This window comes from Rhinichthys klamathensis, unplaced genomic scaffold (genome assembly GCF_029890125.1).
Source record: "Rhinichthys klamathensis goyatoka isolate OS25496 unplaced genomic scaffold, OSU_Roscu_1.1 h1tg000113l_1, whole genome shotgun sequence".
Lineage (NCBI taxonomy): Eukaryota > Metazoa > Chordata > Actinopteri > Cypriniformes > Leuciscidae > Rhinichthys > Rhinichthys klamathensis.
Window position 1 is genome coordinate 492,501 of NW_026606650.1, and position 22,500 is coordinate 515,000.

The window sequence follows — 22,500 nt, forward strand, 5'->3', positions numbered from 1 at the left end:
GCATCCCAGCAGATCAAGGTCACGCCCTCGTCGTCACGGCGACCGCAGCATCCCAGCACGTCAAACCTGAATTGTCAGTTTGTCAGCAGGTCAACCGTAAAAACGGCGTGAGAGGGTTATTTGCACACAGGTGTCGTGTTTCTGTGTGTGTGAGTGTGAGAGAGTGTGTGTGTGTGTGTGTGTGTGAGAGAGAGTGTGTTGAAGATCTCTGAAGACTCAACTAGTCTAATCTTAATGAAGTCATGCTGAGTCCAAAACACACACACACACACACAAGGGAAAACACACTTTATACGGGCAATTTGAACATTGAATTTTATTACATTTAAAGCTGCAGTCCGTAACTTTTTTAAGTTAAAAATAATCCAAAATAATTATATTAAAAAAAACTTATTCTGCCAGTGGTCAAAACTCTCTGCTTGCCATAGCTAGATTCAAAACGGTTAGCTTGTAATAATGATTTTAATTCCAGTGGTACTGGTGGGTTTCCGCGGGAGATTCGAGCATGTCTTTGCGTCATTACGTCACACCCGTACACATAAAGAAGGAGTCTCGGCTAGCCGGCTATACGGCGCGTGACCAGATGTTGAGATGTATAGGCTTTTCTCGCAGCACTTTACATGATTAAACTTATGGCATCCAGGAAGATCCAAACAACAATCATCAGTGTCAACTGGAGATTCAGCAGTTATAAAACCCAAAAGACTTCGTACTTCGGATTTAAGGTGGCTAGAGAAAGAGAAAGAAACCGTCTCATGCGAACACAAGGATTTAAACATCGGCGGGGCTTTTGAAAAGTGCGTGAACTCCGTGTTTTGAAGGGGTTCGAAACGGAAGAAGAGACGGCTTTTTTCTGCTGGACAAGTAAGACATTTCAATAGTTCAATCGTGTAACAGTACGTTTTCTTAATTCACACAGTTATGGAGTTTCCTTTGTTGTGCCTTTCTTGTTTTGCTATTATGGAGAATATGAATTCTGAACTACACAGGTAACCATAAAACACATTAAATTTAACATTAGTCACGCAATGCTGATGTTGTTAACATGAACAATTTGAGAACAAAGTAGGCTATAATTTGCACGGTTGCTGTAAATCGCATTGATTAAATCTAACGAAGCTTATCATGTCGAATGCTTTTTCCCCCTTAGTTGGTCAGAACAAAAATGGATGTTACTTACTTGTTCAGAAGACATTTTCTTATGAAAATTCTTATGTTGGTCAAACTTTCAAAAAGTGAATCTGTGATTCTGTATGCCAGTAGGCTATACACACAGCGCGGTGACTGACAGCAGCACTCGCCTCAAAGCACTGTGTTCATCCGCGCTGTTTCATGCCGATTTACAACCCACGTAAAGATGATAATTCAGCCAATCACTGCAGTTACAGATTTCGAACAGAGAGATGGCGACAAAGAGGAAAAGCTACGGACTGCAGCTTTAATCAATACATTTAATTAGAGTAAAACGCTGTTATCAATCAATATCAACAAAATCCATCTTTGCACTGCAGATGTGGGATAAATACTGCTGTGAGACTGTTTTTTAAATTGCATATTTAATTATTTATTATAATTTTTAAATGGACTAGAACTTAATGAGTTGAGTCACTGAGTCGTTCATTCAAATGATTAATTCAAACAGCAAACGGAATAAATAAATAAAAATTATTAGTGTTACACTTAATTTTAAAGGCCTCCTGAAATCAAAATATACGTTTTGTAGCTCTCATCATGAATATGTTAGGGTTAAGGTTATGAATAAGCCGGTGTGTTCCAAACCAATGACAAAATTCGCATTTAGGAGATATAAACATTCAAAACTTTCAGTCTCTCACTTCCGGGTCACGGATCATGACGTCAGCGCGTACTTCAGCTTCTCATCACATCTTCTGTCCAATCAAATGCTCTCTAGAGTGTAAAGCTCCGCCCCCTAATGTGACACTGACACGTCGCGGAGCAATGTGTGTTTTTGCCAGGGTCGATATTCTCCCGACCACTATCTGAAACATCTCGCGGCACGGATGTACATTATACAAATACATAAAATATCTGCAGTTAACTAGCAGGGCTTTCATTTCGTTCGCTATTAAAGAAGAGATCCAGCGCTGACGTCAGAGCTGAGTGCGTCTGCGATCCTGTCCCTGCTTGATACACAAACACTGATGAACATATTCGGTTTTGATGAAAAACAAAAAAACCTATACTAGAACCCCCGACACGCTTGGCAAAAGTATTACCGCTAGCCCATGAAAGCACACAAGTTACACTCGCGGATATATGGATAATTCTCGGCACTAACATATATCAGTACAGTAGATCTCATTAAATGGAAAAAATTAAACCCAATGTACTTTTGAAATTGATTTCTGTACATTGTAATGTAATTCTTTCCGAAAATTGTTATTGTACACATATATTGTACATTTATAAAACGGTTAGTTCCAATCCTTGATTCTGATTGGTCAATAGCTGTGCTTTATTCACGATAAAACACGGCTATGACCGCTTCACCCAACGGTTCTATGTATCACTACACAACACCCCTAGCAACCACTCTTAGCAACTTAAACAGATGTTTCATCTCATTGATATTGTTCATTTAAAGCTAGAGCAGAGCATTGTGAGAGATCGAGTAAGCGAGTGTACCTGCATTTACAGTAGACGTAGCATTTTCCTTCAGGTCAGTCCTATATTCATAATAAAAAAATGCGTTTGAATGTCCGCTGCATATTTTGTCCTTTTAACAGTCATGGGGTTTTCCGTGCATAACGTTAGTCATCTGTCAGTTGCGTCTGTCTTCTCCGTGATCACAAGTTCGAGTCCTTTCAAAAGCCTTCTCTACAGACTCACTCACTCACTCACTCATAAAGACAGTCTTTGCCGCCATCTATTGGCGAAATAATATATGTAACTTCTGTTGCTGTTCACGTTCCGGGACTATTTTTTCCAGCGGAAGGCAGGCTTTTAGTGATTTTACTTCATGAAAGTTGCATAGATACATATTTTTCGGCTTTAATATTTTTATTGTGTGGCAACCGTTTTATAAAAGCAATAAGGTACTCGAGGCAAGTGCTGTATCGTGAATAAGTAACGGCTGAAGGGGTTGCAGGCACTCCGCTTCGCGTCGTGCCTAACAACGCCCTCCAGCCGTTACTTATTCACGATACAGCACAGCCTCTCGTACCTTATTGCTTACATATCTTAGCATTCTAGCAACCTCTCCCCACACCTGTGCCACACACTTTTTAAAACAAAATGACGCTACTGGTGGGAGATGTGTGTTCGGCTGCTCGAGTTTTATTCCGTTTTTTATTCACAACTGTACATTTGGTAAGGAATGAAATAACTAGAATTTATTCGCACCTCTACGATTAAACCCAGCGTATCACCAGCGCTCGGATTCGCTTCCATGGTGCTGTCAGTCTGTGAGGGAAACAAACGCTATTGGCTATTTGAAAAGGGGGAGGAGCCATTCAAATATGTCTGCCTGAGCTTCCTGTTTGAGTGGAAATGACGTCAGCGCATCACACACAGCTGCGCGCTCCAAGGCACTTCAGCGGGGCTTTCAGGTGTCATTGTTACAGTGTAATTATGTATTTTAGTACGGAGTAATGATACTTAACTACATGTACAGGCAGCATTAGGGTTTGGTTTAGGGTTAGTTGCATGTAATTATGGAACATTTACTATGTAAGTAACAAGTAACAAGGACACTGTCAAATAAAGTGTTACCATTATTAGTTATTATTATTATAGTTCTGGTTCTTGGCTACATCACGCATTGAAAGCGTGCTTGGCCTGTTTATGAGTGATGAGGATGTTATCTGACCTGTGTGTGTGTGTGTGTGTCAGATCTCGCTGCAGACGGAGCGTCTGGGCCCTCGGCGCGTGGACTCGTTACGCAGGGAAGATGAGGACTGGCAGAGGAAAGCTCACGCCGCTGTGCTCTCCATACAGGACCTGACCGTCAAATACTTCGAGACCACCGCACGCGCTCAGAAGGGTGAGTCACATGACCACCAGCTCATCACATGACCACCACCTCGTCACATGACACCAGCTCATCACATGACCACCACCTCGTCACATGACACCAGCTCATCACATGACACCGGCGAGTCACATGACACCAGCTCATCACATGACCACCACCTCGTCACATGACACCAGCTCATCACATGACCACCGGCGAGTCACATGACCACCACCTCGTCACATGACACCGGCGAGTCACATGACCACCACCTCGTCACATGACCACAGGCGAGTCACATAAGGCTTGTTCGACTTCATGCAGCTCTGCGCAGACCGATCGGCGGCTGACTTGAAGCAGTGCATGCCGGTTAGAAATGTTGTCCGACTTGATACAGCGCCGACGCCACGTGACTGTGACGTATGCCATCAAAATACCGCGAGAGCGATTCGAGAGCAGCCGGAGAACTCAGCCAGCGCATATTCTGAAGAGCGGCTGCTCTGGGCTGCACGAGCTCTGATGACGACACAGCTGTTCCACGATTGGCCGGATTCACCGCATGACAACGATCACGTGCGTTTCGTGTTTATTCTCACACCTTTAGTTCCACTAAAGCTCACAAATCAGTTTTTTATAACAGTAAACACTCTTTTCATGTAGTCGTGATGTTAGGCTATATTGTGTTATGTTTATCAAAATAAAAGTGATTAAAAACGTCGACTGCACTTCATTGATAGTGGCTATTTTGAACTTTATTCTTGTTCAAACAGATGCAGTATGAAGCAGTACATAAAGTAATGAATGAAAATGTGTCTGAAACATCTGTGCATTTGGCAAATATTGAATTTATTTCACTTCAGCTGTGGTAAAGTATACAAACACCACGTGAGCGGTCACTACGGGAACCAGAAAGTGTCCGACTTCACGTCTCCATTTGCAGCTCCTCCCCGCCTGCACGCAGCTACTCTCGCCGATCGGTTACATCCAGCCACAGCCGATGTCGAACACACCTAGTACCACCGGCGAGTCACATGACCACCACCTCGTCACATGACACCGGCGAGTCACACGACCACCACCTCGTCACATGACCACAGGCGAGTCACACGACCACCACCTCGTCACATGACCACTGGCGAGTTACATGACCACCACCTCGTCACATGACACCGGCGAGTCACATGACCACCACCTCGTCAAATGACCACAGGCGAGTCACACGACCACCACCTCGTCACATGACCACTGGTGAGTCACATGACCACCACCTCGTCACATGACCACTGGCGAGTCACATGACCACAGGCGAGTCACATGACCACAGGCGAGTCACACGACCACCACCTCGTCACATGACCACCGGCGAGTCACACGACCACCACCTCGTCACATGACCACTGGCGAGACACATGACCACAGGCGAGTCACACGACCACCACCTCGTCACATGACCACTGGCGAGTCACACGACCACCACCTCGCCACATGACCACTGGCGAGTCACATGACCACAGGCGAGTCACACGACCACCACCTCGTCACATGACCACTGGCGAGTCACATGACCACCACCTCGTCACATGACCACTGGCGAGTCACATGACCACCACCTCGTCACATGACCACTGGCGAGTCACATAACCACCGGCGAGTCACATGACACCGGCGAGTCACATGACCACCACCTCGTCACATGACCACCGGCGAGTCACATGACACCAGCTCGTCACATGTTTTCACACATTTTTTTGTATTCGTCATTCGGTGGCTCTGAACTGTCAAAATACTTCCTACTGATGCAAAAAACGCAGAAAACGGATCTGATTTTTTTTATGATGGACGAGAGTTTCGGAGGCAGTGTGTAAACGTGATTGACACAACATGAGGTCGTATTTATTTTTTAACGTGCGAAAATTTCTGACGAGAATTTCTGTGCAAGAACCTTCAGTGTGAAACATGAGACCTTTAAATCTCTGGTTCTCAAGCAGCAAACGCTTCAGATCAGACAGACAGACAGACAGACACAGTCACACACAGACACAGTCACACACACAGTCTCTCACAGTCAGACAGACACACAATCAGACAGACAGTCACACAGTCAGACACACAGACAGACAGTCAGACACACAGTCAGACAGTCAGACACACAGACAGTCACACAGTCAGACACACAGACAGACAGTCAGACAGACACACACACACACACACACACACACACACACACAGACAAACAAACAAACCGACAGACAGAGACACACACACACACACACACACAGACAAACAAACAAACCGACAGACAGAGACACACACACACACACACAGTCAGACAGACAGACAGACAGACAGACACACAGTCAGTCAGACACACACACACACACACAGTCAGACAGACAGACAGACAGACACACAGTCAGACACACACACACACACAGTCAGACGGACACACAGTCAGACACACACACACACACACACAGTCAGACAGACAGACAGACAGACAGACACACAGTCAGACACACACACACACACACACAGTCAGACGGACACACAGTCAGACACACACACACACACAGTCAGACACACACACACACACACACAGACAGATACAGTCAGACACACAGACAGACACAGTCAGACACACACTCTCTCTCTCTCACACACACACACACACACACAGTCAGACAGACAGACAGACAGACAGACAGACAGACAGACACACACACACACACAGTCAGACACACACACACACACACACAGACAGATACAGTCAGACACACAGACAGACACAGTCAGACACACACTCTCTCTCTCTCTCACACACACACACACACACACTCTCTCTCTCTCTCTCTCTCTCTCTCTCTCCATCTCTCTCACACTCTCTCTCTCTCTCTCTCTCTGCAGTGATGTTCGAGCGCATGCGGGCCGACCAGAGGAAGTTCGGGAAGGCAGCGTGGGCAGCGGCTGTGGAGCGCATGGAGAAACTACAGTATGCCGTCTCTAAAGAAACACTGCAGCTGATGAGAGCCAAAGAGATCTGCCTAGAGCAGAGGAAACACGGCCTGAGAGAGGAGGTACACACACACACACACACACACACACTCACGTGGTCTTCTCTCAGATGCAGCGTCACACACACACTCACACGGTCTTCTCTCTCAGATGCAGGGTCTTCAGGACGGTGAGGATGCGATGGTGCGTCTGGATCATCTCGAGTCGCTTTATTACGAGCTTCAGCTGCAGCTCTACGAGATCCAGTTCGAGATCCTGAAGTACGAGGAGCTGCTGCTGACGGCACAACTGCAGAGTCTGCGCAGACAGATGAGCGGTGAGTGTGTGTGTGTGTGTGTGTGTGTATCCTCACACTGCGGCCGCTCACCCTTCATGACTGTGTGTGTGTGTGTGTGCAGAGAGGCAGGAGGAGGTGGTCTACTATGACACGTACGAGAGCCCTGACGCCATGAAGGCCACCGATGACCCCGCGACACCTGTGACCCCTCTGACCCCTGCGAGGGAGGACGAGGCCAGGCTTCAGCAGAGGTCGAGGCAGCTGGAGGCTCGCAGGGGTCGCATCACCGCCAAGAAGGCCTACCTCAAACACAAGAAGGTAACACTCAAACACTAGAATGTAACACTCAAACACAAGAAGGTAACACTCTAACACTAGAATGTAACACTCAAACACAAGAATGTAACACTCAAACACAAGAAGGTAACACTCAAACACAAGAATGTAACACTCACTCAAACACAAGAATGTAACACTCAAACACAAGAATGTAACACTCAAACACAAGAATGTAACACTCAAACACAAGAAGGTAACACTCAAACACAAGAATGTAACACTCAAACACAAGAATGTAACACTCAAACACTAGAATGTAACACTCAAACACAAGAGTGTAACACTCAAACACAAGAATGTAACACTCAAACACTAGAATGTAACACTCAAACACTAGAATGTAACACTCAAACACTAGAATGTAACACTCAAACACAAGAATGTAACACTCAAACACTAGAATGTAACACTCAAACAATAGAATGTAACACTCAAACAATAGAATGTAACACTCAAACACTAGAATGTAACACTCAAACACTAGAATGTAACACTCAAACACAAGAATGTAACACTCAAACTAGAATGTAACACTCAAACACTAGAATGTAACACTAGAATGTAACACTCAAACACTAGAATGTAACACTCAAACACTAGAATGTAACACTCAAACACTAGAATGTAACACTCAAACGCTAGAATGTAACACTCAAACGCTAGAATGTAACACTCAAACGCTAGAATGTAACACTCAAACACAAGAATGTAACACTCAAACACAAGAATGTAACACTCAAACACTAGAATGTAACACTCAAACACTAGAATGTAACACTCAAACACAAGAATGTAAACACTAGAATGTAACACTCAAACACAAGAATGTAACACTCAAACACAAGAATGTAACACTCAAACACAAGAATGTAACACTCAAACACAAGAATGTAACACTCAAACACAAGAATGTAACACTCAAACACTAGAATGTAACACTCAAACACAAGAATGTAACACTCAAACACTAGAATGTAACACTCAAACACTAGAATGTAACACTCAAACACTAGAATGTAACACTCAAACACTAGAATGTAACACTCAAACACTAGAATGTAACACTCAAACACTAGAATGTAACACTCAAACACTAGAATGTAACACTCAAACACTAGAATGTAACACTCAAACACTAGAATGTAACACTCAAACACTAGAATGTAACACTCAAACACTAGAATGTAACACTCAAACACAAGAATGTAACACTCAAACACTAGAATGTAACACTCAAACACTAGAATGTAACACTCAAACACTAGAATGTAACACTCAAACACTAGAATGTAACACTCAAACACAAGAATGTAACACTCAAACTAGAATGTAACACTCAAACACTAGAATGTAACACTAGAATGTAACACTCAAACACAAGAATGTAACACTCAAACACTAGAATGTAACACTCAAACACTAGAATGTAACACTCAAACACTAGAATGTAACACTCAAACACTAGAATGTAACACTCAAACACAAGAATGTAACACTCAAACACTAGAATGTAACACTCAAACACAAGAATGTAACACTCAAACACTAGAATGTAACACTCAAACACAAGAATGTAACACTCAAACACAAGAATGTAACACTCAAACACAAGAATGTAACACTCAAACACAAGAATGTAACACTCAAACACAAGAATGTAACACTCAAACACAAGAATGTAACACTCAAACACAAGAATGTAACACTCAAACACAAGAATGTAACACTCAAACACTAGAATGTAACACTCACACTAGAATGTAACACTCAAACACTAGAATGTAACACTCAAACACAAGAATGTAACACTCAAACACTAGAATGTAACACTCAAACACTAGAATGTAACACTCAAACACAAGAATGTAACACTCAAACACAAGAATGTAACACTCAAACACAAGAATGTAACACTCAAACACTAGAATGTAACACTCAAACACAAGAATGTAACACTCAAACACAAGAATGTAACACTCAAACGCTAGAATGTAACACTCAAACGCTAGAATGTAACACTCAAACGCTAGAATGTAACACTCAAACACTAGAATGTAACACTCAAACACTAGAATGTAACACTCAAACACTAGAATGTAACACTCAAACACTAGAATGTAACACTCAAACACTAGAATGTAACACTCAAACACTAGAATGTAACACTCAAACACTAGAATGTAACACTCAAACACTAGAATGTAACACTCAAACACTAGAATGTAACACTCAAACACTAGAATGTAACACTCAAACACTAGAATGTAACACTCAAACACAAGAATGTAACACTCAAACACAAGAATGTAACACTCAAACACTAGAATGTAACACTCAAACACAAGAATGTAACACTCAAACACTAGAATGTAACACTCAAACACTAGAATGTAACACTCAAACACTAGAATGTAACACTCAAACACTAGAATGTAGCACTCAAACACTAGAATGTAGCACTCAAACACTAGAATGTAACACTCAAACACTAGAATGTAACACTCAAACACTAGAATGTAACACTCAAACACTAGAATGTAACACTCAAACACTAGAATGTAACACTCAAACACTAGAATGTAACACTCAAACACTAGAATGTAACACTCAAACACTAGAATGTAACACTCAAACACTAGAATGTAACACTCAAACACAAGAATGTAACACTCAAACACAAGAATGTAACACTCAAACACAAGAATGTAACACTCAAACACTAGAATGTAACACTCAAACACAAGAATGTAACACTCAAACACTAGAATGTAACACTCAAACACTAGAATGTAACACTCAAACACTAGAATGTAACACTCAAACACTAGAATGTAACACTCAAACACTAGAATGTAGCACTCAAACACTAGAATGTAACACTCAAACACTAGAATGTAACACTCAAACACTAGAATGTAACACTCAAACACAAGAATGTAACACTCAAACACTAGAATGTAACACTCAAACACTAGAATGTAACACTCAAACACAAGAATGTAACACTCAAACACAAGAATGTAACACTCAAACGCTAGAATGTAACACTCAAACGCTAGAATGTAACACTCAAACGCTAGAATGTAACACTCAAACACAAGAATGTAACACTCAAACACTAGAATGTAACACTCAAACACTAGAATGTAACACTCAAACACTAGAATGTAACACTCAAACACTAGAATGTAACACTCAAACACTAGAATGTAGCACTCAAACACTAGAATGTAACACTCAAACACAAGAATGTAACACTCAAACACAAGAATGTAACACTCAAACACAAGAATGTAACACTCAAACACAAGAATGTAACACTCAAACACAAGAATGTAACACTCAAACACAAGAATGTAACACTCAAACACAAGAATGTAACACTCAAACACTAGAATGTAACACTCAAACACTAGAATGTAACACTCAAACACAAGAATGTAACACTCAAACACAAGAATGTAACACTCAAACACAAGAATGTAACACTCAAACACTAGAATGTAACACTCACACTAGAATGTAACACTCAAACACAAGAATGTAACACTCAAACACAAGAATGTAACACTCAAACACTAGAATGTAACACTCAAACACAAGAATGTAACACTCAAACACAAGAATGTAACACTCAAACACAAGAATGTAACACTCAAACACTAGAATGTAACACTCACACTAGAATGTAACACTCAAACACAAGAATGTAACACTCAAACACAAGAATGTAACACTCAAACACTAGAATGTAACACTCAAACACTAGAATGTAACACTCAAACACTAGAATGTAACACTCAAACACTAGAATGTAACACTCAAACACTAGAATGTAACACTCAAACACAAGAATGTAACACTCAAACACAAGAATGTAACACTCAAACGCTAGAATGTAACACTCAAACACAAGAATGTAACACTCAAACACTAGAATGTAACACTCAAACACTAGAATGTAACACTCAAACACTAGAATGTAACACTCAAACACTAGAATGTAACACTCAAACACTAGAATGTAGCACTCAAACACTAGAATGTAACACTCAAACACAAGAATGTAACACTCAAACACAAGAATGTAACACTCAAACACAAGAATGTAACACTCAAACACAAGAATGTAACACTCAAACACAAGAATGTAACACTCAAACACAAGAATGTAACACTCAAACACAAGAATGTAACACTCAAACACTAGAATGTAACACTCAAACACTAGAATGTAACACTCAAACACAAGAATGTAACACTCAAACACAAGAATGTAACACTCAAACACAAGAATGTAACACTCAAACACTAGAATGTAACACTCAAACACTAGAATGTAACACTCAAACACTAGAATGTAACACTCAAACACTAGAATGTAACACTCAAACACTAGAATGTAACACTCAAACACTAGAATGTAACACTCAAACGCTAGAATGTAACACTCAAACGCTAGAATGTAACACTCAAACGCTAGAATGTAACACTCAAACACAAGAATGTAACACTCAAACACTAGAATGTAACACTCAAACACTAGAATGTAACACTCAAACACTAGAATGTAACACTCAAACACTAGAATGTAACACTCAAACACTAGAATGTAGCACTCAAACACTAGAATGTAACACTCAAACACAAGAATGTAACACTCAAACACAAGAATGTAACACTCAAACACAAGAATGTAACACTCAAACACAAGAATGTAACACTCAAACACAAGAATGTAACACTCAAACACAAGAATGTAACACTCAAACACAAGAATGTAACACTCAAACACTAGAATGTAACACTCAAACACTAGAATGTAACACTCAAACACAAGAATGTAACACTCAAACACAAGAATGTAACACTCAAACACAAGAATGTAACACTCAAACACTAGAATGTAACACTCACACTAGAATGTAACACTCAAACACAAGAATGTAACACTCAAACACAAGAATGTAACACTCAAACACTAGAATGTAACACTCAAACACTAGAATGTAACACTCAAACACTAGAATGTAACACTCAAACACTAGAATGTAACACTCAAACACTAGAATGTAACACTCAAACACTAGAATGTAACACTCAAACACAAGAATGTAACACTCAAACACAAGAATGTAACACTCAAACACTAGAATGTAACACTCAAACACAAGAATGTAACACTCAAACACAAGAATGTAACACTCAAACACTAGAATGTAACACTCAAACACTAGAATGTAACACTCAAACACTAGAATGTAACACTCAAACACTAGAATGTAACACTCAAACACTAGAATGTAACACTCAAACACTAGAATGTAACACTCAAACACTAGAATGTAACACTCAAACACTAGAATGTAACACTCAAACACTAAAACACTAGAATGTAACACTCAAACACTAGAATGTAACACTCAAACACTAGAATGTAACACTCAAACACTAGAATGTAACACTCAAACACAAGAATGTAACACTCAAACACTAGAATGTAACACTCAAACACTAGAATGTAACACTCAAACACTAGAATGTAACACTCAAACACAAGAATGTAACACTCAAACACAAGAATGTAACACTCAAACACAAGAATGTAACACTCAAACTAGAATGTAACACTCAAACACTAGAATGTAACACTAGAATGTAACACTCAAACACAAGAATGTAACACTCAAACACTAGAATGTAACACTCAAACACTAGAATGTAACACTCAAACACTAGAATGTAACACTCAAACACTAGAATGTAACACTCAAACACAAGAATGTAACACTCAAACACTAGAATGTAACACTCAAACACAAGAATGTAACACTCAAACACTAGAATGTAACACTCAAACACAAGAATGTAACACTCAAACACAAGAATGTAACACTCAAACACAAGAATGTAACACTCAAACACAAGAATGTAACACTCAAACACAAGAATGTAACACTCAAACACTAGAATGTAACACTAACACTAGAATGTAACACTCACACTAGAATGTAACACTCAAACACTAGAATGTAACACTCAAACACAAGAATGTAAACTCAAACACAAGAATGTAACACTCAAACACAAGAATGTAACACTCAAACACTAGAATGTAACACTCAAACACTAGAATGTAACACTCAAACACAAGAATGTAACACTCAAACACAAGAATGTAACACTCAAACACTAGAATGTAACACTCAAACACAAGAATGTAACACTCAAACACAAGAATGTAACACTCAAACACTAGAATGTAACACTCAAACACTGAATGTAACACTCAAACACTAGAATGTAACACTCAAACACTAGAATGTAACACTCAAACACTAGAATGTAACACTCAAACACAAGAATGTAACACTCAAACACTAGAATGTAACACTCAAACACTAGAATGTAACACTCAAACACTAGAATGTAACACTCAAACACAAGAATGTAACACTCAAACACAAGAATGTAACACTCAAACACAAGAATGTAACACTCAAACACTAGAATGTAACACTCAAACACTAGAATGTAACACTCAAACACAAGAATGTAACACTCAAACACAAGAATGTAACACTCAAACACTAGAATGTAACACTCAAACACAAGAATGTAACACTCAAACACAAGAATGTAACACTCAAACACTAGAATGTAACACTCAAACACTGAATGTAACACTCAAACACTAGAATGTAACACTCAAACACTAGAATGTAACACTCAAACACAAGAATGTAACACTCAAACACTAGAATGTAACACTCAAACACTAGAATGTAACACTCAAACACTAGAATGTAACACTCAAACACAAGAATGTAACACTCAAACACAAGAATGTAACACTCAAACACTAGAATGTAACACTCAAACACTAGAATGTAACACTCAAACACTAGAATGTAACACTCAAACACTAGAATGTAACACTCAAACACTAGAATGTAACGCTCAAACACTAGAATGTAACATTTAAACACTAGAATGTAACACTCAAACACTAGAATGTAACGCTCAAACACTAGAATGTAACACTCAAACACTAGAATGTAACACTCAAACACTAGAATGTAACACTCAAACACTAGAATGTAACACTCAAACACTAGAATGTAACACTCAAACACAAGAATGTAACACTCAAACACAAGAATGTAACACTCATACACTAGAATGTAACACTCAAACACAAGAATGTAACACTCAAACACAAGAATGTAACACTCAAACACTGAATGTAACACTCAAACACTGAATGTAACACTCAAACACTAGAATGTAACACTCAAACACTAGAATGTAACACTCAAACACTAGAATGTAACACTCAAACACTAGAATGTAACACTCAAACACTAGAATGTAACACTCAAACACAAGAATGTAACACTCAAACGCTAGAATGTAACACTCAAACGCTAGAATGTAACACTCAAACACTAGAATGTAACACTCAAACACTAGAATGTAACACTCAAACACAAGAATGTAACACTCAAACACAAGAATGTAACAGTCAAATGTAACACTCAAAAACAAGAATGTAACACTCAAACACTAGAATGTAACACTCAAACACAAGAATGTAACACTCAAACACAAGAATGTAACACTCAAATGTAACACTCAAACACAAGAATGTAACAGTCAAATGTAACACTCAAAAACAAGAATGTAACACTCAAACACAAGAATGTAACACTCAAACACAAGAATGTAACACTCAAACACAAGAATGTAACACTCAAACACTAGAATGTAACACTCAAACACTAGAATGTAACACTCAAACACTAGAATGTAACACTCAAACACTAGAATGTAACACTCAAACACTAGAATGTAACACTCAAACACAAGAATGTAACACTCAAGCACTAGAATGTAACACTCAAACACTAGAATGTAACACTCAAACACTAGAACACTAGAATGTAACACTCAAACACAAGAATGTAACACTCAAACACTAGAATGTAACACTCAAACACTAGAATGTAACACTCAAACACTAGAACACTAGAATGTAACACTCAAACACTAGAATGTAACACTCAAACACTAGAACACTAGAATGTAACACTCAAACACTAGAATGTAACACTCTAACACTAGAATGTAACACTCTAACACTAGAATGTAACACTCTAACACTAGAATGTAACACTCTAACACTAGAATGTAACACTCTAACACTAGAATGTAACACTCAAACACTAGAATGTAACACTCAAACACTAGAATGTAACACTCAAACACTAGAACACTAGAATGTAACACTCAAACACAAGAATGTAACACTCAAACACTAGAATGTAACACTCAAACACTAGAATGTAACACTCAAACACTAGAATGTAACACTCTAACACTAGAATGTAACACTCTAACACTAGAATGTAACACTCTAACACTAGAATGTAACACTCTAACACTAGAATGTAACACTCTAACACTAGAATGTAACACTCAAACACTAGAATGTAACACTCAAACACTAGAATGTAACACTCAAACACTAGAACACTAGAATGTAACACTCAAACACAAGAATGTAACACTCAAACACTAGAATGTAACACTCAAACACTAGAATGTAACACTCAAACACTAGAACACTAGAATGTAACACTCAAACACTAGAATGTAACACTCAAACACTAGAACACTAGAATGTAACACTCAAACACTAGAATGTAACACTCTAACACTAGAATGTAACACTCTAACACTAGAATGTAACACTCTAACACTAGAATGTAACACTCTAACACTAGAATGTAACACTCTAACACTAGAATGTAACACTCTAACACTAGAATGTAACACTCTAACACAAGAATGTAACACTCTAACACAAGAATGTAACACTCAAACACTAGAATGTAACACTCAAACACTAGAATGTAACACTCAAACACTAGAATGTAACACTCAAACACTAGAACACTAGAATGTAACACTAGAACACTAGAATGTAACACTCAAACACAAGAATGTAACACTCAAACAATAGAATGTAACACTCAAACACTAGAATGTAACACTCAAACACAAGAATGTAACACTCAAACACAAGAATGTAACACTCAAACACTAGAATGTAACACTCAAACACTAGAATGTAACACTCAAACACAAGAATGTAACACTCAAACACAAGAATGTAACACTCAAACACAAGAATGTAACACTCAAACACAAGAATGTAACACTCAAACACAAGAATGTAACACTCAAACACTAGAATGTAACACTCAAACACTAGAATGTAACACTCAAACACAAGAATGTAACACTCAAACACAAGAATGTAACACTCAAACACAAGAATGTAACACTCAAACACAAGAATGTAACACTCAAACACTAGAATGTAACACTCAAACACTAGAATGTAACACTCAAACACTAGAATGTAACACTCAAACACTAGAATGTAACACTCAAACACTAGAATGTAACACTCAAACACTAGAATGTAACACTCAAACACAAGAATGTAACACTCAAACACAAGAATGTAACACTCAAACACAAGAATGTAACACTCAAACACAAGAATGTAACACTCAAACACAAGAATGTAACACTCAAACACAAGAATGTAACACTCAAACACTAGAATGTAACACTCAAACACTAGAATGTAACACTCAAACACAAGAATGTAACACTCAAACACAAGAATGTAACACTCAAACACAAGAATGTAACACTCAAACACAAGAAGGTAACAGAGCGAGACTCTGGATAGTGTGTGTGTGTGTGTGTGTGTGTGTATAACACTCAGAGCTGATCGATTACACTGATCCGTGACGCTCTGTTCTCAGGAGATCTGCATCATCAATCACACGCAGAAGCGGCAGGGCGGCGTTTCCCAGAGTGCTTTGCTGCAGGTGCGAGTCCAACATCACAGTCCTCATCATCAGGGGGTGTCCGTGCAATCATAACATAATACATAATAAGTTAATAAAACATGCTTGAAATAAAAATTGAATTAATGTTCATAGACCAAACAGTATACACTCACCGGCCACTTTATTAGGTACCCCATGCTAGTAACGGGTTGGACCCCCTTTTGCCTTCAGAACTGCCTCAATTCTTCGTGGCATAGATTCAACAAGGTGCTGGAAGCATTCCTCAGGGAGTTTGGTCCATATTGACATGATGGCATCACACAGTTGCCGCAGATTTGTCGGCTGCACATCCATGATGCGAATCTCCCGTTCCACCACATCCCAAAGATGCTCTATTGGGTTGAGATCTGGTGACTGTGGAGGCCATTTTAGTACAGTGAACTCATTGTCATGTTCAAGAAACCAATTTGAAATGATTAGAGCTTTGTGACATGGTGGAAGTAGCCATCAGAGGATGGGTACATGGTGGCCATAAAGGGATGGACATGGTCAGAAACAATGCTCAGGTAGGCCGTGGCATTTAAACGATGCCCAATTGGCACTAAGGGGCCTAAAGTGTGCCAGGAAAACATCCCCCACACCATTACACCACCACCACCAGCCTGCACAGTGGTAACAAGGCATGATGGTTCCATGTTCTCATTCTGTTTACGCCAAATTCTGACTCTAACATCTGAATGTCTCAACAGAAATCGAGACTCATCAGACCAGGCAACATTTTTCCAGTCTTCAACTGTTCAATTTTGGTGAGCTCTTGCAAATTGTAGCCTCTTTTTCCTATTTGTAGTGGAGATGAGTGGTACCCGGTGGAGTCTTCTGCTGTTGTAGCCCATCCGCCTCAAGGTTGTGCGTGTTGTGGCTTCACAAATGCTTTGCTGCATACCTCGGTTGTAACGAGTGGTTATTTCAGTCACTGTTGCCCTTCTATCAGCTCGAACCAGTCTGGCCCATTCTCCTCTGACCTCTGGCATCAACAAGGCATTTCCGCCCACAGAACTGCCGCTCACTGGATGTTTTTTCTTTTTCGGACCATTCTCTGTAAACCCTAGAGATGGAATCCCAGTAGATTAGCAGTTTCTGAAATACTCAGACCAGCCCTTCTGGCACCAACAATCATGCCACGTTCAAAGTCACTCAAATCAACTTTCTTCCCCATACTGATGCTCGGTTTGAACTGCAGGAGATTGTCTTGACCATGTCTACATGCCTAAATGCACTGAGTTGCCGCCATGTGATTGGCTGCTTAGAAATTAAGTGTTAACGAGCAGTTGGCCAGGTGTACCTAATAAAGTGGCCGGTGAGTGTATATTTGAAAAGAGGAACAGGTTTTGGAACAATAGTGCAGATTTCTCTCGGATGAAAACGAGAGTCTGTTTATCATGCGAGTAAAATTATATGTATAGTTTGAAACATTTCAGAGTAATAACTGATGTTGTTTTGTTAAAAAAATAATGTGTAGTTTTCATAAATTTGGACTGTTTAATGCAGTGGTTCTCAATCTTGGTCCTAGGGAGCCACTGCTCTGCACATTTTATATGTCTCCTTTATCTGACACACCCACTTTAGTTAATAAAGCTCTTTCCTAACGAGCTGATGATTTGAATCAGGTGTGTTAAATGAGGGAGACATACAAACTGTGCAGAGCAGTGGCTCCCTAGGACCAGGATTGAGAACCACTGGTTTAATGGGTTCGAGTGGAATCTCATATATCTCAATAAGATTTCTCATAAATATTGATAAAAATATATATTTTCTTGCATCAAACTGGTTTTTGCTGAAGATCTTATAACATTTTAAATTCCAAAGAATTTCTAATTTTTAAATGAATATACATGCTAATATATTATATAATTTAATATAATATAACACGCTAAACTTTTGTGCATTCACCTATTACTAATTACTCAGTTACTGATCAGATACAAAATGCTTTTTTATAAGCTTATGTTCCACCGGGTCCAGGAGTGTAGAGGTGTTTTAGTGCATCAGGAGGCTTAGATTAGGATGATTATGGCGATGGTGATCAGCTGATGTGTTTCCGCAGGAGGAAGAGGAGGAAGAGGAACATCGGCTCTCCAGAGTCAGTCAGGAGAGACAGAAGACACTGGACCGACTGCGCAGCTTCAAACAGGTCAGACAACATCATAATCAGATCAATCTCAGTCCGTGAGTCTTCAGGGGGTTATGGAGTCTCGTGCAGATAACTGTGGTTAGTTAACCCTCATCCTTCCCTCGCGTTCTGTAACACGTCTTTCCCTCGCCCTAAAACTATACTTAATATTTATTTTGGTCCAGAAAGCCTATTTTATTTAATTTTGATAATATTTTGCAATGCAATTTCTTTGGGAGATTTTTTTTGTTATTTTTTATTTTATTTACCTTTTAAATTACTAGATTTGATCAATAAATAATAAATAAATATTAGTTTAAGCACATTCCTCACATTCTTTCAACTTAAATTCAAAATAACTCATGCATAACTCTTGTAATTCAGCTCTAAATATCTTACACTGGGAGTCTCTGCCGACCTCTTGTGGAATAATAATAATAACACATGATATTTCCTGACTCTAGATGGGCTTATAGCTCTATATGCAGAGGAGCTGTTCCGCTGGGTCCTAAAGCCAGTTCGCCTCAGTGTGCATTCACACACACATGTACACATTATACGTTTTCGGTAAAGTTTTATCATTCTTAGTTTGAACTTTGAGCATTTTTAGTTTTTTTTCTGTGTGAACTGAAGCATTCCTCGCGTTCACTCGTTCCTAAGGGGGTCCGATTGAGCCGAGAGGGAAGGATTTGTTACTGTTTTTTATTTCAACCACAAAACTCCTCGAATCCATAAAAAAAAATTGTTTGTGTATTCATGGTTCAAGTGTGACAAAAGTCCTAGGATCTTGGACCCCTCTGATGAACACTCAATGTAAAAGAAAAAAGAAAAAAAAAGAGTTTTGGGTCAAAATGACCCGAGGGAAGGATGAGAAAATAACTTTTTAATTGAAATGAAGCTAAAATAAAATATAAATATTAGGTGTAAACCTTAAAGTCATCAATGAGTTCTGGTTGGTCCATGAGATTCTGATGCTGTGATTGGTCTCCTGCAGCGTTACCCGGGTCAGGTGACTCTGAAGTCCACGCGTGTGCGCCTGGCTAACTCCAGGAAGAAGGCGGGAGCGAGCGCTAGGCCGGAGACGCAGGCCGCTAGCGTTCAGACGGACGACGCTCCGGCTCCGTTACAACATTCGTCTGGAGCGCCGGAGCTCCTCAGACCCGACAGCTTCCTGTCTCTGCCCCCGATGGGTGGAGCTATCATCGAGGCCCCGCCTCCTGTGCACGCATCACTTCCTCCCGCCCGAGAGCTGTTGCTGCTGGACTCCTCCACCTCGCCCATCTCCCCTCCTCCGCCGCCTCCTCCCCCTCCCCCTCCTCCTCCCCCTCCCTCTCTGGAGGAGACGCCCGGCGCCGGCCCGGCTCAGACCCGGAGCCCCGTACGCCAGCCGGAAGCGGACAGTCCTCTCGGGCCGTTCACCGCGCGCTTCTTCGACAGCAGTCAGCTTCTGAACGCCAGGAAGAAGCTGAGGAAGACCTCGTCACTGGAGTCCAACCAGTGGAGGAGAGGTGAGGTCACTTCCTGTCACATTCCACACTCATTCACGCATCATCAAGCCACACCTTTGCTATTGTTTTGAGTGCGCGACCTCTAGTGGCCAAACTTACATACTGTGCCTTTAAATCTCCAAGCTCAAGAAGATGCGCTAGAGACTTGATGGACTGAACTGACACAGTTGCGTTTGAATGGAAAAATATACACAATTATTAAAATTAGCGTTTTGGCAAGAATTACTGTAAACCACAGGGAGAGATTGTGATGGAGTCAGTATACTGGACTCGTGCATTAGGTCTTCAGCTTTAATAGGAATCAATGCATGTTTCATTCATACAGTGAAGATTTTGCACAAACAAATATTCTTAAAAAAAGTTGCAAGTATATAATTATGAGATAAAAAGTCAAAATTGTGAGAAGTCAAATTTGCGAGAAAAAAATCCAAATTGTGAGAAAAGTTGCAATTGTGAGAAAAAAGTCCAAATCTGAGCTGAATAAGTGTTGAACAGGAGATTTATGAGTGTTTTGTTGTAGGCCATGAAGTGTTCTCCTCGGCGTAACGGTGTGTGTGTGTGTGTGTGTGTGTCCTCAGCGAGCTCCCCGATGGACGAGGTTCTGGCGAGTCTGAAGCGCGGGAGTTTTCACCTCCGTAAAGCCGAGCTGCGGGTTCTGGCGCCGGACCCGGACGAGGACGACGAGAACAACATCCTGGCCCAGATCCGGAAAGGCGTTCAGCTGCGTAAGGTGCGGCGCCACGAGCGCGGGTCAGCACTGGACTCGGCCGACCCGCTGACCCGCTCCATCCACGAGGCCCTGCGGCGCATCAAGGAGGCCTCGCCCGAGTCCGAGTCCGAGGACGAGACCGCCGCCGGCGCCGACTGGGACAACTGAGCGCTTCATCTGTGTGTGTGTGTGTGTGTGTGTGACAGCAGGAGCACAAACGGGCCGCGCGGGACGCACTTTGGACCAGTTATCATGTTTCTTTAATGTCTCCAAAGCTGCGTTTATTTGATCAGAAATACAGTAAAATTGTGAAATATTATTATAATGTAAATTATCTGTTTTCTATGTGAATATACAGTGAAGTGTCATTTATTCCTGTGATCAGCATCATTACTCCAGTCTTCAGTGTCACATGATCTCACATGATTTGATGCTCAATATGATTATTAATGTTTGTGCTGTTTCATATGTTCATGATGCACTACTGTTCAAAAGTTTGGGTTTGCTTTACAAGAAATCAATACTTTTATTAATCGAGGACGCATTAAACTGATCAAACGTGACAGTAAAGACATTTATAATGTTACAAAAGATTATATTTCAAAATAAATGCTGTTCATTTGAACTTTCTATTCATCAAAGA

The 22,500-nt window shown here is 40.3% G+C and overlaps 1 protein-coding gene across 1 annotated transcript in view; it reads left to right on the forward strand.

The window, feature by feature from the left end:
* The window catches only part of jmy (junction mediating and regulatory protein, p53 cofactor), a 31,020-nt gene extending 8,995 nt beyond the window's left edge, over window positions 1-22,025 (forward strand). Inside the window, exons 3-10 of the mRNA XM_056254655.1 lie at window positions 3,853-4,003; window positions 6,878-7,047; window positions 7,136-7,301; window positions 7,384-7,580; window positions 17,444-17,509; window positions 19,575-19,661; window positions 20,635-21,148; window positions 21,727-22,025. Coding sequence (XP_056110630.1) covers window positions 3,853-4,003; window positions 6,878-7,047; window positions 7,136-7,301; window positions 7,384-7,580; window positions 17,444-17,509; window positions 19,575-19,661; window positions 20,635-21,148; window positions 21,727-22,025 — 1,650 coding nt within the window. The remainder of the gene's footprint in view (window positions 1-3,852; window positions 4,004-6,877; window positions 7,048-7,135; window positions 7,302-7,383; window positions 7,581-17,443; window positions 17,510-19,574; window positions 19,662-20,634; window positions 21,149-21,726) is intronic.
* Window positions 22,026-22,500: the final 475 nt, after the last annotated feature.